The sequence below is a fragment of the Populus trichocarpa genome, chromosome 17 (genome assembly GCF_000002775.5).
Source record: "Populus trichocarpa isolate Nisqually-1 chromosome 17, P.trichocarpa_v4.1, whole genome shotgun sequence".
In the NCBI taxonomy this organism is placed as follows: domain Eukaryota; kingdom Viridiplantae; phylum Streptophyta; class Magnoliopsida; order Malpighiales; family Salicaceae; genus Populus; species Populus trichocarpa.
Genome location: NC_037301.2, coordinates 10,676,423 through 10,693,510, shown reverse-complemented (window position 1 = coordinate 10,693,510; position 17,088 = coordinate 10,676,423). Strand labels below are relative to the sequence as shown.

The following is a 17,088-nucleotide window of genomic DNA, read 5'->3' as shown; positions in this document are numbered from 1 at the left end:
CTTTTCTGCCTTGTTGGGCTTATTCTTGGGCCTAATTGAGCTTTTTTTTCCGCTTTTTCTCCTTTTCTCTTTTTTCCAAGGCCTGGTTGAGCCTCATCTTTCTCTCTTTTCTCTATTTCCCTTCCCTTCCCCTCTTCTCTTATTTCTTATGCAAGGTTGGGCCTTTCTTTTATCTTTCTTTTTTTCCCTTCTTCTCTTTTTTTTTATCATTTTCTTTTCTAGTCGCAGTTGAGTGTTCCTCCCTGTCCTCTCTCTCCTTATTTTTTTCTTTCCTCTTTCTTCTCTGTTTTTTTTTTTAATCTTGGTTGGGCTAAACCTCATTGATTCAGTTGGGCTGAATCTCATCGGATTCGGTTGGCCCCTCTCCTTTTTCTTGGGCTTGGTTAAGCCAGATTTATTTCGGCCCCATCAATAATTTAGTAACCCAATCTATAAGTTTGATTTCAAAATAATTTATATGCAAAAAGCATATGTACTATTGCGATTCTCCTAATATCTTCCAATAACTAAGAGTTCCATTTGAACAAGATATGTTCATCTACAAATAGCTACTAGATTCCTCTGAAAAAAATCTTCATTTATTATTTATGCTCTTAGAAATGAAACTTTTGATTGATGGTACAATTTGAAATCAATCCTCGTGCCAAACTAATATCTCGATTATGCCCTTTTTTTTTTTGTCTTTTGCTGACTTAATTTTGTTTTGATAAAAAACTAGAAGTTCGAGTTATTGATTACATAAAAGAAAATAGAAAGAATGTAGAAGAAAAATGTGGATTTACAATGGGCTTTTGAGTGGTTTCTTTTTTATTTTTCATCTATATATGTACACTATCATCTTGTTTTTAGTGTGCTTTAAGTTTAGATTTTTTAGTTATAAGGGTGTTTATTAGGTTTTTTTTACATAAAAATAGGTTAAAAAATGGATTTTTAAGACAAATAAATAGATGTATGGATAATATAATCATTCATTCTATCATAGTTTTGAAACCCGACCTGGTTATCGACCCGGTCCAATGATCGGGTCACGAGTCAGATGGGTTGACCCGGGTCAACAAAAAAAAAAAACACTTATATAAAACACCTAACTAGTTACAATGCAACACTTACATAAACTAAATTTAAATTTTAAACCAACAACATAAATTTAATTCAATATCCAAAACACAAACCAAATATAAATTCTAAAATATTTAAAACAAAACATCCAACAACATAAATTCTAAAATATTTAAAATAAGAGAACTGATAATTACCCGAAGAAGTAATGCCCAATCAAGAACTGCGAATAGATAACAGCTTCATGATTTTCTAAAAAAATAATTATCAAGTTTTTTTTTAATTTTAGAAACACCCTTATATGTTGGGATGCAAATTTAATAATTTCTTTTAAATACTAACTTTAATATTAAAATAAAAATTAAAAAAAATGACAAATCTCTTTAATTACCGAAACCAATCTTTGAGTTAAAAATGGTTGTGAGTAGACGAGAAAATATCTAACTACTAGTCATTGGAAGAAGGAGAGAGAAGCCGCTTGTATCAAAAGAAATGGAGGGTTGGAGGCGGTTTGCACGTGTAGAGGCAAGAATAAAAGGAAAAATAACAAAGACATGGAGGGAAGTTGGTCTTTTCTGCATTAGTGCATCGTTCATTTTCGTCGTTTGACCTCTATGCATATAAAAAAAAATAGGTCGGGTCTTAGCCAGGGTTACTCGAGTCGGCCGGGTTTCGCCCGGCCAACTCCCAGGTGGGTTTTTTCTTAGACCCGGACCGGTCCCATGCCCGGGTCCCGGGTCAACCCGCCGGGCTGGTCTGGGTTTCAAAACTATGCATTCTATAATATAATCATTAAAAAACATTTAGTAGGTGATTTCTATTCTATCATTCATTCATTCATTCATTCGGTAATAAAGAGTTTATAAGCAGCCTCATTTTCCTTTCCATAAATACATTTAGTATGAATTGCACTTCCAATAATCAATACAGAGAAACTCAAGCATCGATTGATCAAGGACTACAAAGCACTTCCCTGGATAAAAAGACATACAAACTAAAGAAATACTGTCGAGATATCAGTCACAATTAATCTAATGTAAGAATCAAACCTAAGTTTTTTCCTTGGAAATTTCTAAATCAATATATCTTTGTAGATAATTCTTATGCTGAATTTTTCTCAAATTTAAAAGCCAAACTTCTCCCATTGAATTGAATGAAGACTATACTATATATTCTATAACTGAGTTTAGATGGTGATTTATACCTTAACTATAAACTCTAAGGTTTTGCAATGGGAGAAGACTCACCAAAGCTAGAAACAAAGACTGCAGAGAATAAGGTTCGTATTTAGATCCGATGGACAAGGCAGGAATTCTTGACAAAGAGGGAGATGTACAGAGGTTGGATTTAAAATATTTATGCAGAACTCTCTCTCAACAGCCATGTGAGCAGCAAGAGAAGCAAGGAAACCAACTATTCCCCTCAGCCTTTTGGGTTGTTCCAGGGGTTTCTGCTGGCTGTGACTCCTGTTCCAAGTGCTTCTCCGAGGAATGCTTCTTCATCACCTCATTAAAAGAAGAACTTCTTCCTGAGGTAGCGTCCAATCTGAAATGGAGTTTAAAATTAGCTTCAGGTACCTATCAAATAAAGGACAGGCAAACAGTGGCTGACCTAGCACGTAGCAGAACTAAGAAATCTAAATGGTCTAATAATGCATGAAAGGAAAAGGGTAAGTTGTAGTTATAGAAATCCAGAGTTCCGAATTTATTTGAAAAAATGTAACCTTTCTTATTGGTCCTCCATAGTGGATCACTGTCAGAGGAGACAGACAGCAGGCAGGGAAAGAAACGCATAATTTATGTAAAAATTCAACATAAGATGGTATGTTATGGAGAAAGTTAGCTAAACAACAATCTTACTAATTCTAAATGCAAGCCTATAAGAATTGGAGACATATTCCCACGCACTCGTATGAAAAAGCAAAGAGAATGAAAATCAAAGTTTCATAACAACAGAAGCAAGCGATCAGATCAAAATTCAAATTGGAACAGCAAGGACAGTGGTGATATGCATGCATTTGAGTACCCATTCCTGCACTGATAGATGCTTCAAACAAAAACCATTTTATTCTGCATGGATAGATTGTCAGGTAACTTACAACGGGAACTGAAATGATCTGTTACTGCTGGAGAAGGAAACTCGAATCTCCTCAACAAGATGCATCTTTTCCTGACAATTACTAATTTTCTCTGTTGCACCCGGAACCTCCTTTGTCGGTCTGATCTCAGCTGTTGATTCAGATTCCTCTTCTTCAGAATCAGTTGATTCCTCTTCCTTCACTTTTATGTCTATTGATATATCCTCATTCTTTCTATCATTGTTCTCTACTTCAATGACAGGGCTCAAACTGGTTGAAGCATTGCCTGTCTCATCAAACCTGGGGAGTTCTCCCGATTTATACAACATGAAAGCATGATCTCTTGAGAAGCTACCATTCCCCATGTAAATACTGAACAATGAATCATTAGAAGCAACGCTCCATTCTGCAGGATTACTAGGCTTAGCAAAAATGGATGATGGGATCCTATTTGGATCGTACCCTCCAGGTTGTCCCATCACATGCAGTTGAGGTGATGGTGGGGGCAATACTTGTATGTTGATAACAGGATTGTGGCTGGGAACTTCTGCTGGAAATACTGATCCTTGTGATGATTCAACATCTGCTGGAAGTATCGGTCCTTGTGCTAACCCAACATCTGCTTGTTTTGATTGGATAAAGGGACTGGCAGGAATATCATTTTCAACCTCACTAGATCTTGATGAAGAATCGGATGCAGAGGAACGTGAACTTTCGAGAGCAAGAATAGGTTTTTCGTCAGTCATAACCTCATAAGCTTTCAAATGCTGGCTACTTCCTTCAAAATCTATTAATTTCCATGCACCCCCACCTTCACCAGCTATATGGTATTACTTGTCCGATCACACTACTTGAAATCAAGCTCCCTATGCTGCCTAGGAATAGGAATTCAAGTTGCAAATCAAGAAGGAAACCATCCATATCAAATTACAGCATTTTCAACTCTTGTAACAGAACTTTAAGAGGTTACAATTTCCAGTTTCAGAATCAGAATCAATGTATACACAAATGCTGTATCAAAACTAGTCCCTTTGTATTAATCAGTCAATGTAAAAGAAGAAAAGGGCCATAATCCGATAACAGAAATTTAAAAAAAATGATCTTTTTTCCCCTGAAGCTTCCTTGAAAAATTTTGATTTCAATACAAAAATCTGTTCCATGTCAATACCGAGCTCTTACAGTTATTCGATATTGAACAACTAGGTTCCGGAAATAACATTAAAGAAGAAGAAGAAGAAGAAAAACAGAAACAAATACAAACATATGCATCAAACTCAAAGAGAAAAAAGAAAAAAAAAGAACTTACTCAAATCTATCGATTACAATGTGATATGATAACCCAAAAGCTTGAAATATCTCACAGAAAAGAATTGATTTAAGGTAGAAAAGGATCAAGAAAGAGTTGAGACAGGGAAACGAGGGAAAGTGCAGGGTTTACGTGTGGGAAAGGACAGAAAGGAAGGATGAGAGAAAATTTCGGTAATTAACTGATTCTTTTGTCTTCATTTTAAAGACTACCCATATACGCTGGAAGACAGAAGTTGGTTATGACAACATTTGCTTTGAGGTTTTAACTAACTGTATTTTGACCTAACAGATCTATTCAGTTGTACGCACCCGTACACCCTTTTTGGGATATTTTTAAAATTAGAACATTTATAAGAAATTTCAACAGAAAAACACTTTCTGATAAATAATATATTTTTATATTATCGCGCTTTATATAAGCACAACATTTACTAAATATTGTTATTTTTAATCGTGACAATTATCTTGTTGTGCTCTGAAATAATGACATTTAGTAAATGTAGTGTTTCTAAAACGCAACAAAGTGAAACTCAGATCATCTGGCTCAATCGGTTGATCGGTTGGATCTAGTTATATAAATTGGTTGACCGTTTCACATAAAAATCATAAGTTGATGAACTTTTTCTTTCAAGTATATTTATGAGTCAAAATATACATCTTTGTCTAACTTGTAGGCTTAATAACAGACTCCAATTAAAATCTTAAAAAGTTATTGTTCATATAGTAGTTGTCCTTTGTTTTTCAATGTTAATGATGTAGTCGGACATATAATAATGGGTGATTCTGATGAGTCAGTTGTGGGTCTACCAAACTAAATGAGAAATTACCTTAAACAAATTACGTGGATAGCCTAACAGATATATTTATGGACTAATAAGACATGTTTAGGTTCAAAAGGAGGTCTGGTTGCCTCAAATAAGAATAACAACTCAAAAGAATCATAACATTTGATCCAACTAATAGATTGCACTCAAATGTTTACAAGAACTTTCAGAGGTTGTTTTCTTTATAGTAGCTACCATGTCGCCATGTGAACCGTCGAATCTTTAGATATCTAAATTCTCACCGAGGCCCCTTGATTTTAGTACTTTTGAGATTTTCCTTGTTATTTTTTAAACCAGTCAACCAGTTTCACTATTCATTACGAACTGGTCAACCGGTTGAGTCAGATAATTGGAGTTTCATCTTGTCGCGTTTCAGAAGAGCGATATTTACTGAATATCGCTATTTTGAAGCACGACAAGATTAAAATGTGGTATTTCATCAAAAACATTTGTTCTCATATTAATTCACCAATTATTTTGATTTGTGTGCTAATTTCCTAATTTATCCCCATCTTTTTGCTGGATTTTGCAAGTCTTTCCCTACAATATTGTTGAGTATAATTAATGTATGTACTATACCTTTTCTTTTTATTTGATCCCTAGCGATGTCTCTGGAACACTTTATTTGGAAATCGAGAATAAATATCTTTTCTCAATAATTTTAATATGTACATTTATGAATTTAATAATTTTTTCTAAATTATACACTAAAGATTTGAATCTAAGAAATTAATGAATTAAAAATATCTCACGTCAACCCCTTAAGATTTACAATACACTTCTAAGATTTCATAATTTTGTTTTTAAGAATGTATTTCAATTTAGATTAAAGTTTATCAATATTGATCTGGAGCTTAATAAAAAAGAATTTCATTTTGGACCCAGAAGCCCATTGATTTGCCTAAGTCCTTGTAGGCTTGGGTCCTTATTTTGATTTTTTATTTTATTTTGAGAAATCAGCTCATGATTTATGATCATTATGTCTAGAAGAAAGTTCAGGCAAAATTTCTTATAATGTTCAAATTGATTATTTCAAACAAGGGTGTGTGTGTGTGTGTGTGTGTGTGTGTGTGTGTGTGTATCGTTCATGTGCAAACTAGGTTCGGTCATCTTACTATTCAAGGTTCAAATTCTAAAGAGGTGGTAGGGAAAATATGCTTAAACTAGTGAAGAAAAGAAAAGCATATGCATTATGGAGCATGAAGCTATATTAAATGATAATTGATCTATTCATGCATTTCATTTCCTTGACGAGGGAAGACTGTTTGCCATGTAATAAGTGTTGGAAATTTGTTTAATTGGCATGGTTTAAATAAATAATGGGTGAATGAGAAACTAATCTTAAAGAATTCTTGATATTTTTAATAAAGAAAACCCTTAGTTTTTTTATATTTAATTCTTGATTTATGGTCGTTAATCAAAAGTTAATAATGGTGAGAATTAATTCTTCAAAATTTTACCTTTCAAAATTCAGTATAAAAAATGGGAGAAAGAAGAATTTTTAACTTGAATTTTTTAGATTTAGTTTTACGTATTCTTCCTCACCTTATATTTCAGTGTTTTCTTCTTATTTTAAGCTTTGGTTTTCCACTCAAATCTAAAGCTTAGGTTCATCTCTTGTTTAGATATACTTAAGTTTCATATTATATGATTCAAATATATTGTTTAGAAATGCATCTAAACTAAAGTGTTGTTGTTGGAATCTTGAGAGACATATTACAAACATTCTAGTTGACATGTGAGGAGCAATAAAATTTTAAGGATAAAAGATTCATCATTGACAACAACAAAAATTTTATTATTTTAAAGTGTTTCAACAAGTAAGTACACTTCTTTGTTTTAATTTAAATATAAATATTTTTTAGTACTCGAATGCATGATAGAACTTTGAATTAATATCAATTGCAAGTTTGATTATATGTTTAGTATGCATGCTAGAATTCTTTTTATTATATTTATGTTGAAAGCATGTTTTCCATGAGTTATACTTTTGCATTCTTATAATTTTAAGCATGTATAAATTATAGGTTTTTGTTGGACATCTTTTATTTAGTATGTCTTTGTGATGATAAACTAAATATATTTACTCACTGGTATAATATATTTACAAACTTTGATTTAAAATCTTCGGGCTTTATTTTTATATTAGACTTTGTTTACTTTATCTTGTGAGAAAAAAATATTAATAATAAAAATAATAATATAGATTAATTGTGAAAAAAGTTTTTAGCATTTTAAAATTTTAAGTTATAATTTAACTTTCCTTAATCTTCTATATTCTCACATATAAATTTAATTTTATTTCTATATGTGTTAATCTATAACCTCTTAGTTTGTTATGACTTTTTTCTTCTCTTTTATTTAATTTTAGAATGTTGTTATATATCTTTGTTTTAAGGTTATAGTTTATTTTCTAAAACTGTTTTTCATGCATTTTGAATGTTTTGATGCATGCCATATATTTTATTGATTTATATTTTCTAATAAGTGAATTATTAATTTATTTATGATATATGTTATCTTGTGAATTATTAATAAGATTGGTATCATAGTTATCTGGCTGGTTTTGTTCACGTATATATAACTATTCATATATACAGAAAGTTAGTGCGATGAATAGATACGATGTAGAAATTTCTATTTAAGAAAATTGAATTTTAAGCAGGATTGTTGTGAACCCTACAATCTTTCCTCGAAATTTACATAGTGAAAATATTATTCACACGATACTATTTTTATATAGGACATAGTTCATAAGTGAAATAATAATAATGGAATAAATCACAATGAACAAAATAGGGCTCAACAAAATAACCCAAAAAAGACAATGAGTGTTGATTTTACTCTTGTATAGTTTAATTATATTTATTTATTAGTTTCCTTTATTAGAAATTTTTATTTTTTTTCTTATTATGGAGACAAAATATTTATTCATAAATATTATTAGTTGTTTTTTATATATAGATTATATATCATGTCTTCCACTCCTTCTACTCAAGTTTGGTTGTGTAAACTAATGTTGTTTCGACAAGTACTACTTTGGTAGTGAAGATTTCACCATCACCTTCTAGTATATGGTGAGAAACCTAAAAAGTTTAATGGACTGAACTTTAAGACATGAGAATAAAAGATATTATTTTATTTGACCACTTTAAACTTGAAAAACTTCTTGAACTAGGAAGCACAAAAACCGTTAGAAAATGAATCTGACCCTGCTAATATGGTGGTTTTGGATGCATGGAATACCATTTCAAGAAAATTACTATGGTTTTTTTATTATATTCATCATGTCTTCTAAAATCAAATGTAATCCAACAATCAATATCTTTTAAGGCTTTGATTTTGATTAATTATTATTATTATTATTATTATTATATATGTTACCCTCTGCTTCCACCACGGCATACCATGTATGATGGCTTCTATTGTTGTGAAAGTTCTATACAGGTAGGCAAACCTATATTGCAGGAATTCTTTTCTGCATTCCAAAAGGAGGCACAAATCATATTGAATCTCATCTCATCTCATCTGCTTATTGATCTTACCTTCAGAAGAGGAACCGATCCAGCCCATGAACTTCAGAATTAAATAATGTTATTACAAACAGATTGAAATGATTGCAATGAAATGGAAGACGATTTATCTAGACAAAATTCATAAAGCTCAAGAATCCATCTGATTTAGCATCTATTTTCCAACGTCTATAACTCAATTTTGAAAGGCACCACATCTTGAGTTTCTACATCTTGAACCTGGCACGTTGACATAAATCAAAATTCAGTTCATGCACCGTACCCACAAAATAAAATAAGAAGAAGACAGAACTTTATACTACAGAAATAAAATAATTTCCCACACGAAGAACTGGCATCTAATATCACATTTTAAATAATCCCATGATTAATTAATCAAAAAATAAAAAACCAATAACGGGATTGATCTTACCTTGGGCTGATTCCAACTTGGTGGCAAGAGCGCACCACCCTTTTTGTTTCTTGCAAGAATGCCCTTTGTAATGGGTGAGATCATAAGGTCAGTTGGGCTTCGGTACCTTTCAGGGTACTTAAATGCCTTGGGAACTTTGAGAGGATCTGGGGTGCCACTTTTGCGCAAATCTTTGCTTGAATTCTCAGATTTTTTATCAATCTCTTGATCTTCCATTGATGGTGTTATGCATTCCAAATTGTTGGGTTTTGATTGAATTTGGCTCTTAATTGGTGTTTCTTGCATATTGTCCACAGAACAGAGTATGTTCTCCATGGTTCAGCTCTGTAGCACTGAAAAAAACCACTCTTGTTTGATAAAAAAAAAAAGGGATATTAACTAAGGTGCCCAAAAAGAAGAGAAGGCTGAAGAAACCGAATTTATGACAGACAGTTTGTTGAGAAGGAACAGGCCCAGTTGAGAGAGAGAGAGAGAGAGAGAGGCTCAGGGATGTTGAGGAATCTGAAGAAGGATTTAAAGATGGGAAGAAAGTAACACTGCATGTATGGGTTTCCAACGGTACAATTTAGGACTCTGTCAGGAGAGAAGCACCGTTGAGATTTGAAATGTAGAGTTGGCAACGTTCAAATTTTCTATTCTATTCTACCCAAAAAGACAAATTGGAATTGAGCCGAACCCAATTTTAATTTCTAGCCACCTCAACGGTACAAATAGTTGGTCTACTGATAAAAAAATTAATTTGAAATAAAAAAAAATTTCTTAGAATATTTTTAAAACAAATTAAAAAAACAAATAAGTTTTGAATAAAAATTCATCCGCAAGTTTTATTAATCTTTGAAAATGAGAATTATTATTTGTTTTTATGTTTTAAAAACATTTTTGAAAAAAATTTAAAATTTTTTAATTTTTTTATTTGCTTCAAATTAATATTTTTTGGTGTTTTTAAATCATTTTGATGCGCTTAAATCAAAAATAATTTTAAAAAAATAAAAAATATATTATTTTGATACATTTCTGAGTGAAAAACACTTTGAAAATCAACCGCAATCACACCAAATAGTTTTCAAAAACAAATTTGAAGTTCTTACCCCCTCTTTTGTTTTGGCCTTTGTATTTATCTGTACGGGATTTCATGCAACCAAACTAAGAGATTCATGATAAATATTTCCACTCTGATTTTTTTTTATTCGTCATTTTTTTTTTAGTTAGGGCATAAATATTTTCACTCTAATTTAATTTTAGATTTTTTTTTTAGGCTTAGTCAACTTTGTATTGTATGTTAGTCTTTAATTTAGGGATTGGACATTATATTATGCTATTTTATTTCATTTTTATTTTTCATGTTTAGTGAAATAAAGCTTCCTTCTAAATAATGCAAAGCCTTTCGACAACAAATTCATAAATTTTGGTGCTAAACTTGTAGCAATGCGGTGTATAGTCAATTCTTAACATTTTTTTATGAGATGGGTTGAACGATTATTAGAATCCTTCTATTATGTTAACTTGTGTTATTTTTATGTTAACATGTTTTCTAGTATACATACAAAATAGAACATGTAGAGGTTAACTTGAAGTGATTGATTAATTTAATGAGTTAAAAAAAATTACTTGAACATATAAAAAAACAAAAATAAAAAATAAAAGTACATAAAATCATCAACAAAATGATGGGATGTTTATTTGAGACTACAACATACAAAGCAAATAATAATAATAATAATAATAATAAGGAAGACCAATTAAAAATAAACTAAATATTCAAGGATAAAATTGTAAAAAAAAATTAAAATTCAAAAAACAAAAGGATGAAATTCAAAAATAAAAAAATAGTCTAAAAACAAAAATTCAAATCGAAACCCAAAAACTTCCCAATATCATATCTTCTTTCTCGGGTAATTTAAAGGTAAAACAACACCTCGTTGGAACAACTCTCATCAAATGAAACTCGTTGACATCAAGAACAATTTTTTGGTGGTTGAAATCGATGTCAACCGACAACTTTCTCTCTCAACTCTAGAATCCGATGACTTTCTCTCTTCTCTTTTAAATCAGGAACTAAAAAAATAAGCAAAATAAAATTTTGTACTGAAGTTCAATTTTCTAAAACTAAAGGGATCAAAATGTTTTTAATCAAAAAGAAAGATGACTAATTTAAACTTTTCTCACCATGTATGAGTTTGCCACCTGATTTCTCCATCTTTTTTACTTTGATCCTTGGTTTTTTAATTGTGACATTTCTTAATAAATTGGAAGCAGTTGGCCACCAATTTGTCCTCGTAAGGACTCAATAAAGCCTAAAAAAAGTTTGAGGGTCAAAATAAAAAAAACCTCATTGCTCCAATTCACAGTGGAATGTGAGAGAGTGAACAAAAAATTTAGTCATAGCTTAGTGTTTTGTTAATTGTTAATAAAACATAGGAATTGAATAACTTAATTAATTGAAGAAACTTGGCCTAAAGATTAAGTCTAGAAAAATTCAAGACCTGAGCCTAACAAAGCAGTTGAAATATTAAATAGGCTCATAGAACAAATCTCTATCACATAATCCAACATTTTTAACCCTAAAGATGATTTTACTATGTCTATGTCCACACTTTTCATGTTTTTTTAGATGTTAGAAATTGACCATTGTGCTTATTATAAATGATGGTGTGTTTTTAGACTGATTGCTGGCGAGCTAGGACTTGGGATTTGTTGATGGTGTTGTTGGTCATCTAAAAGGATATGCCTACATTAGGTGGGATCGAAAATGATATGTATGATATGTATATCTAAAAGTTTTTTTTTTTTTTTGGATATAACCCTCTAACATGGTGCAAAATTCAAAGATAATAGTTGGGACAGGTATAGTAAATTATTGAACTTGAAAAAAATAATGAAAATTGATCCGCCAAACTCAAGTATAATGGTTTAATGGTTATTGGTGTTTACTATAATGCCAACATTGTAACAACCCAAAAACGTTTGATGAGTTCAAACTTCTATAAAGATTTGGGTTATATGAAACATTCTTCATTGCAAATACAGAGTTTTGGGCTAGAATTCCTATAGAACAAACCACCTTAAAAGGCTGGGTATCCTTTGATGTTTATAAATAAACATTTAGACAAGTAGTGTAGTGTGTGTTGCATATTTTTATGAGTTAAGAGTGAAGAAGAAGGTTGAAGAAGATGAAGTTCAAAAACCTTTACCTTTAAGTCTTATGATTGTTTATATAGTTATGAGTGGGCAACTTGCATGGAGTAAGAGAGAAAAAAGGTTAGCCTATGTTTTCTTTGTGCTTATAGATCATCACATTACTAGGAGATAATAACCTTAATCTTTGTTGAGAGATAATGTTGAAGTCATGGGCATTATCCACTTGATAAAGACAATTGTTTACATTATTCAGGAATACCAAGCATTGAATGTATATGTATTTAATGTATGTATAATTTATTTTTGTAGTTGGTGGAGGTATGTGTCAAAGAAACATCTCAACTCAAAAACTTAAGGTATTAGGTTAGGTTTCAAGATATGATTTATATTATTCTTTAACACTCCCTCTCAAGTGAAAGCCTTTTGAGCTTGGAACTTACACAAGCTCATACTACCTTGTACTTAATTTGTTATCAAATAAATAGGGATAGTGAGATTCGAACTCGTGACCGCTTGGTCATCAAGGCTCTAATACCATGTTAAAGAACCAATTCAACCTAAAAGTTTAAGCTGTTAGGTGAGGTCCCAAGATATAATTTATATTATTCTCTAATACATTCTCTCAAGTGAAAACTCTTTGGACTTGAAACTTGCACAAACCCACATTACCTTATGCTTAATTTTTTAAAAAAATAAGGGTGGTGAGATTCAAACTCATGACCGCTTGGTCATCAAAGCTCTAATATCATATCAGAGAACCATCTCTACCCAATAACTCAAGCTGTTAAGTGAGATCTCAGGATATCATTTATATTATTCTCTAATAGTATGTTGGGTTAACTCAGGATATTCAACCAAGCCCTATCATGTTTAGACTCCTTTGGATTCCTAGGAAAAAAGTAGTTTTGTCATCCTTTTCAGTCGCCCTTGGAAAGAAAAAGCTTTAGACGCATTCTATTTATAAGGTCGTATGGTGGTAATTTGAAGCCAAATAGGACTCATTATAATACATTTATACTCACATACATTAGAGTATAATTCAATTTAAACATTTTTCTTTCACAAAATTTACTATCTGATTTTATATTTATTTACCACTGTTTATTTTTTAATATATGATTGATGCATGAGATTTTTCTTTAACACGCAACCTTATATTAATAAGTATAAGTTTTAAACTGATCATTAATTCAAGTTAGAATTTGTTAGAAGATTCTAAAATACTTGTTTTTTTAAGTTAAAATCTTATAGCTATCTGAAGTCGAGAAAGACTTCAAATAAAGTTCAGTAACTTCCTAGTTGATTTATGATTTTTTTTTGTTTGGTTTATAACTCTTTTATTATTATTTTTTCAGTTTTGTTTAGGAAAATTATCCTAGTATATAAGTAGCCTAAAATAGTTATAATATAGAGTTTTGACTAGAGAAAAATATTGATTAATAAAAGTTTGAATTAGAATTTTTGTATGGTAACCCTATTTAGTAGAATTTTGTGCTACCTGTACTTATTGTCTTTCTTGTATTTTCTTTGTCTGCGTTAGTTGGTATTAGAGCCTAAAAATTCCTAGTAGTTAGTTGCTAAATGACATTGAAACTAAATTTTATTATTATTCTAGTTTTTTTTTTATTAGAATGAACCACCAAAATTTTACGAAAATAGAAGCTTAAGATGCCATTAAACTTTAGGGTTACAAAAATCCTAAGATTTTTATAAGTTAGGATCTATAAGAACTCTCTCATGAAAATGAAGAATTCTTTATATACTTTTTTGATACTCCAAAATATTTCCTTAGAGCTAACTTTAAAGATATTGTAGTAAGATATTTTATCCATAAAAAATCAATGAACCAGCCTATTGTTTATTGCCAATAATCAAGTGTGCAAATTTGATGCTTGAAGAATCTCAAGGCGGTTTTGGTGTTGTGAAAAAGGGTGTGTTGTCACAATAGAATATCCTAATTGTTGTTCAGGACAATAATGTTATGCTAGATTTTTAATTCAATGTTTAGTTGAGAGATTTTGATATGGCACATGTTGTAAAGAATGAGAAATATTTAGATTGACCAACGAGGAAAAGCATTATCTCTAGTGTCGTAGTGTCGTATATGGCTTGGAGTTTCTGTATAAGTATAATGCTGGTAGGTATGATGTTTCTAATGGAAATGTTGATCGGATTGAAAGTTTTTGATTAGATATCCATAAGATAAACTAGAGTACGAGTTCTCTCCAACTCGAATAAACTAATGCATAAGATTATTTCCTAACATGCAATTTTAAATTAATGGATATAATTTTTAATTTAATTGTTGGATTGAGTTAAAAATTTATCATAAAATTTTAAAAATCATGTTTGATATAAGATTAAAATATAGTGGCCATTGAGGTTGAAAAAAGCTTTCAAATAAGCTTTCAACTCTCTTTTTTTTAGTTTTGTTTAGAATGTTTTTTCCAATATATAAGTAGCTTAAGAGAGTTGCAATATGGATTTTTAATCCAAAAAAAAATATAAAACAATAAAATTCTGAATTGAAGTTTTTGCATAAATCTTATTCTGCAAAATTAATTTTATATTACTTGTTGTCTTTCTTATACCCTACGTGAGAATAACATATCAACAAATAATTAATAATATCTAACACTTAATCAAACACAGCTGTTTTTTCAAGGGGAATGATTAGAGATTCCAAACATATCATTTGAATTGGATTGTGATTCAGAACCCATTGGACTATAAACAAAGGCTCCCTTAGATTTGATAAGATGGCTGGTCAAAACTGAATCGAAGAAACCATCCAGAGACGATGGAGATACTCCCAAAGCAAGCAGACCCCATTACTTATCCTTCGATTAGAAGCGAAGGACTCATTATTCTTGACTTTTCACCAAAACTTGCACCAGCTATTATTTAATGTGGTGGGTTCGTGCACATAATCCCGAGAGAGAATAACTCTGCTGCACACGTGTGTAAGTTTAACGAGCCTACATCATCACAAGATCCCTCGATGGTTGTCTTCTTGTCTTAATTTAAGATTTTAATAATGTGTTTTTTTTAGTTTAATGTGGGTGTCCGGGCCAGCTTGCGCGGACCTCGACTTATCCCACGGGCCCTGAAGTTAATGACCATGTAAGCCTACAGTGGTCATCATATGAGCAACCACAAGACTCGAACCTGAGACCACAAAGGGAACAAATCTCTTGATCCCAAACTTTTACCATTAGGCCACCACCTAGATGGTTTTAATAATGTGTTTTAAAAAATAATTGTTCTCGTGCTATCAAACACCTCGTCCTTGTCTTAACTTGAAGACTAAAATCTCAGTGCTGATCGCTCTCCTTGCTTTCATGGCCACGATTGTAGCGATGGTCTTTTCTTATGGCATTATAATTTGATAGCAAGACCCTTGGATTAGGCATTATTAGGCTTCGGCTAACTTTTTCTAGATATGTTCTTGTTACTTGCTGTCTTCTTCCGGGTAATAATTATCCAATAATCCAAATATCTAATTAATGTCGTCTTGGACGAAGGTGATGACAATATATATTAGCCTGGCTAGTGTTTATCTGAAAGAGTGGTGTTGTTACCTTCTTCCCTACCAATTATTAATTCCACTGTATTTATGATTCCAAGCTATTAACCTTCTTTTATATATTACCCTTAAAAGAAAATCCTTTAAAAATGATATCAAAAGGTTTTTCTTTTTCTTTTTAAGCAGAGTAAAATAACTAATTTGTCTTTAAAAATAAATTTTCAAAACTGGCATTTGGGTTCTTCCATCTTTTCAACTTGGTCTTTTTATTATTACCAAGTTAAGTGAGGGTAGTTTGATCTTTTAATAAACATAAAATATTATTTAAATGAAAAAGTTATCGGCACATGTAAGAGATGCCCACAACCTTTTAGTGGCGCATACAAAGTCTCCTAGCTACCAAAACTTCATTCTCACCATGTCATTGGAATTATCATGGTGTTTTCTTTCTAATGAGGTAACATGTGGCAGCGGTGGTTGGACGGTTTATTATCAGTGAATCTTTTTTTTCCCTCCTTTTCTCTCTTCTTCCATTCAAAATCACGCTGGCCATTCAAAATTTCAAAATTGTCCTCTTATTTATTTGCATTTCAACTTCGATTCTTATTCTTTTGATTTTTAATTTTTATCCTTGACTCTCTTATAAAAGTTTGATTTGTTTTTGATTTTGTCTTTCAATTGTCATATGTTATTTTTTTCAATTTAGTCCTTATTTTTTTTTTATCCTTTTGTTAAATTGATTTTTCTTTTGAATAAAAAACTTGTAGTTGTCCTCTAATTTATTTTTTATTTTAATTTTGATCCTCATTCTTTTGATTATTATTATTTTTGTTTTGAATCCTTTTATATGATTGAATTTGTTTTTTCTTAATTTCATCCTTCAATATTTAATTAATTAGTTGGAAATTGAGTTTCATGGTTTTTTTAGATAGGCTAATTCTAGTCTAATAAATCGGATCATGGTTTTAAAAAGCTAATGCAGGTTGACATATATTTTTTATATATAATATTAAACTCTTTTACTACAAAAATATGATTTTAAATATGTTATTGTCTCTAAACTATCTATTGACTTGTACTGTACAAATAACTTAACTAATTAAAATTTACATTACGAAAAGAAGACTCTCTGTATAGAAATATAACTTAAAAATGTAATCGGCTTTATATGCTGTATTCCTTTTCATTATAATGGAATCAATGGACAGTTC

General features: G+C 30.9%; 2 protein-coding genes across 3 annotated transcripts; both read right to left on the bottom strand.

The window, feature by feature from the left end:
- Positions 1-1,786: 1,786 nt before the first annotated feature.
- On the bottom strand, positions 1,787-4,762 carry LOC7484574 (uncharacterized). 2 transcript variants are annotated; one of them, XM_002323865.4, is made up of 3 exons: positions 4,443-4,762; positions 3,158-4,011; positions 1,787-2,604 (listed from the first exon to the last, which is right to left on the bottom strand). In XM_002323865.4, the coding sequence occupies exons 2-3, from the start codon at positions 3,880-3,882 to the stop codon at positions 2,433-2,435; spliced, it is 897 nt and encodes a 298-aa protein (XP_002323901.4). In that variant the 5' UTR covers positions 3,883-4,011; positions 4,443-4,762; the 3' UTR covers positions 1,787-2,432. The 2 variants fall into 2 exon arrangements, with proteins under 2 accessions (XP_002323901.4, XP_052304585.1); XM_052448625.1 differs by lacking the exon at positions 4,443-4,762 and having other exon boundaries at positions 3,158-4,428.
- Positions 4,763-8,773: 4,011 nt separating this feature from the next.
- Positions 8,774-9,740, bottom strand: LOC7467900 (uncharacterized). The gene is made up of 2 exons (XM_002323864.4): positions 9,214-9,740; positions 8,774-9,020 (listed from the first exon to the last, which is right to left on the bottom strand). Exons 1-2 carry the CDS (start codon positions 9,526-9,528, stop codon positions 8,970-8,972), a joined length of 366 nt encoding a protein of 121 aa, XP_002323900.3. The 5' UTR covers positions 9,529-9,740; the 3' UTR covers positions 8,774-8,969.
- Between the last annotated feature and the right edge of the window lie 7,348 nt (positions 9,741-17,088).